Consider the following 1,442-nt stretch of genomic DNA (forward strand, 5'->3'; position numbering starts at 1 on the left):
CGCGGCGGGGTTGGCAGCGTGGCTGCCGTGTGGTGGGAGTCCATCCCACCAGCCTTCCCCTGGGTGAAAGGAAAGGCTTGGAGGCAGGCTTGTATCTCTGCAGCAGCCTAAATATAATTGGTAGCATCCCCCAGCTGCCAGCACTCTTTTGTTTTAGGAACTTGTCATTTGATCTCATTTTCCCCTAAAGTTGAATTACTGCATAACCTGAAGAAAAAAAGGGATGAGTCAAGAGCTGGAATCACATTTGTTTCTTGGATTCTTTCCTTCTCTGGCAGCTGGTAACATGCCACTGCCACCTTTGCTCTTGTCTGAACCTCTAGGGTCAGCCTGCTGCAGAGTTTAGAAAATAGGAGGTCACCCTGTGTCTGAGGGTACTGCCTGACTGTAAACTGTGCACACCACTGCCACTTCTCCGGCCTTCGCCTGAAAGCCTCATTAAGAAAACTGTGTCTGGTAGTGCCCTGCGTTCTGCTGGCAGCTGTGACTTTATCCAGTGACCTCTAAACCCTTGCTGAATGGTAATTAATTGAGCTGTGAAAGCTGCTGCCTGTGCCCAGGTGAGCTAAGGAGGAGTGTCAGCTGTGAGGCACAGAGGAAAAGGACTTGCTAAAGTCCTCCTGCAGGCCTGGGTTAGACCAAGGGAAGAAGGGCCAGATTTATATTTCCAAGTGTGCCTGATGTGATTTGTATGTTTGAACTGAAGGCCTTAGAAATGTGGGATCTGGAGGGAGGAGAGTGCAGGTAATCCCTTTGTTCAGGAGTCTACTGTTGGTGGTTTTGGTTTCTGGTAGCAGCGCCCATCTCTGCAAGGGTACCCCCAGGGTAGCCAGCGCTAGGGTGCACTTGTTTTCTTTATGAGCAAAGCCAAACAGGAGTGAGGACATGGAGCTGTAAAATACAAACTGGACCAGAAAAGGACATGTGAGGGCAAGGAGAGACAGTGCAGCACTTGGTGCTGCTGGGGGAGTGATGTGGTGATCTGGTCAGTGAGAAGAGACTCCTGTTTGGGTGTTAGGGAGCAGACTTCTCTGACGGAAGGCTCGCTGGGGTCTGTGTGTCTGGCAGGTTTCACCTGTTAGGCAGGGCAAGGGTTTTGTACTTTCCTCTCACAGGTTAATGCTTCCATCCACCCCCTCGCACAGGCTCCAGACGGGCTGGTCAGTGCACACGTTCCAGACCGAGAAGCAGAGGAAGATGCAGGCTCTGAGCCCGCAGGAGCTTGAGGTCATTCTGGAAGTCATCCGCAAGGCGGAGAAATTGGACATCATCGAGCAGCAGCGCATCGGGTACAGTCACGTTCGTTTGTCCCCTTCCCTCAGAAGGAAAGGTCAGCGCAGACAAAGGAGTGGTTCTCCCCGCTGCCTGAGCTCAGCCTCCATGAGTGAGAGCATCCCTTAGGTCAGTTATTTTCCCCCTGCCATTGCCTGTTTGGAGCTGAT

At 52.1% G+C, this 1,442-nt stretch overlaps 1 protein-coding gene across 1 annotated transcript in view; it reads left to right on the forward strand.

Moving 5' to 3' along the window:
• RPH3AL (rabphilin 3A-like (without C2 domains)) overlaps positions 1-1,442 on the forward strand; it is a 30,247-nt gene that overhangs the window by 377 nt on the left and 28,428 nt on the right. The window contains exon 2 of the mRNA XM_009879423.1: positions 1,146-1,289. Within this exon, the coding sequence (XP_009877725.1) occupies positions 1,146-1,289 (144 nt within the window). The remainder of the gene's footprint in view (positions 1-1,145; positions 1,290-1,442) is intronic.

This window comes from Apaloderma vittatum, unplaced genomic scaffold (assembly GCF_000703405.1).
Source record: "Apaloderma vittatum isolate BGI_N311 unplaced genomic scaffold, ASM70340v1 scaffold18772, whole genome shotgun sequence".
NCBI classification, from domain to species: domain Eukaryota; kingdom Metazoa; phylum Chordata; class Aves; order Trogoniformes; family Trogonidae; genus Apaloderma; species Apaloderma vittatum.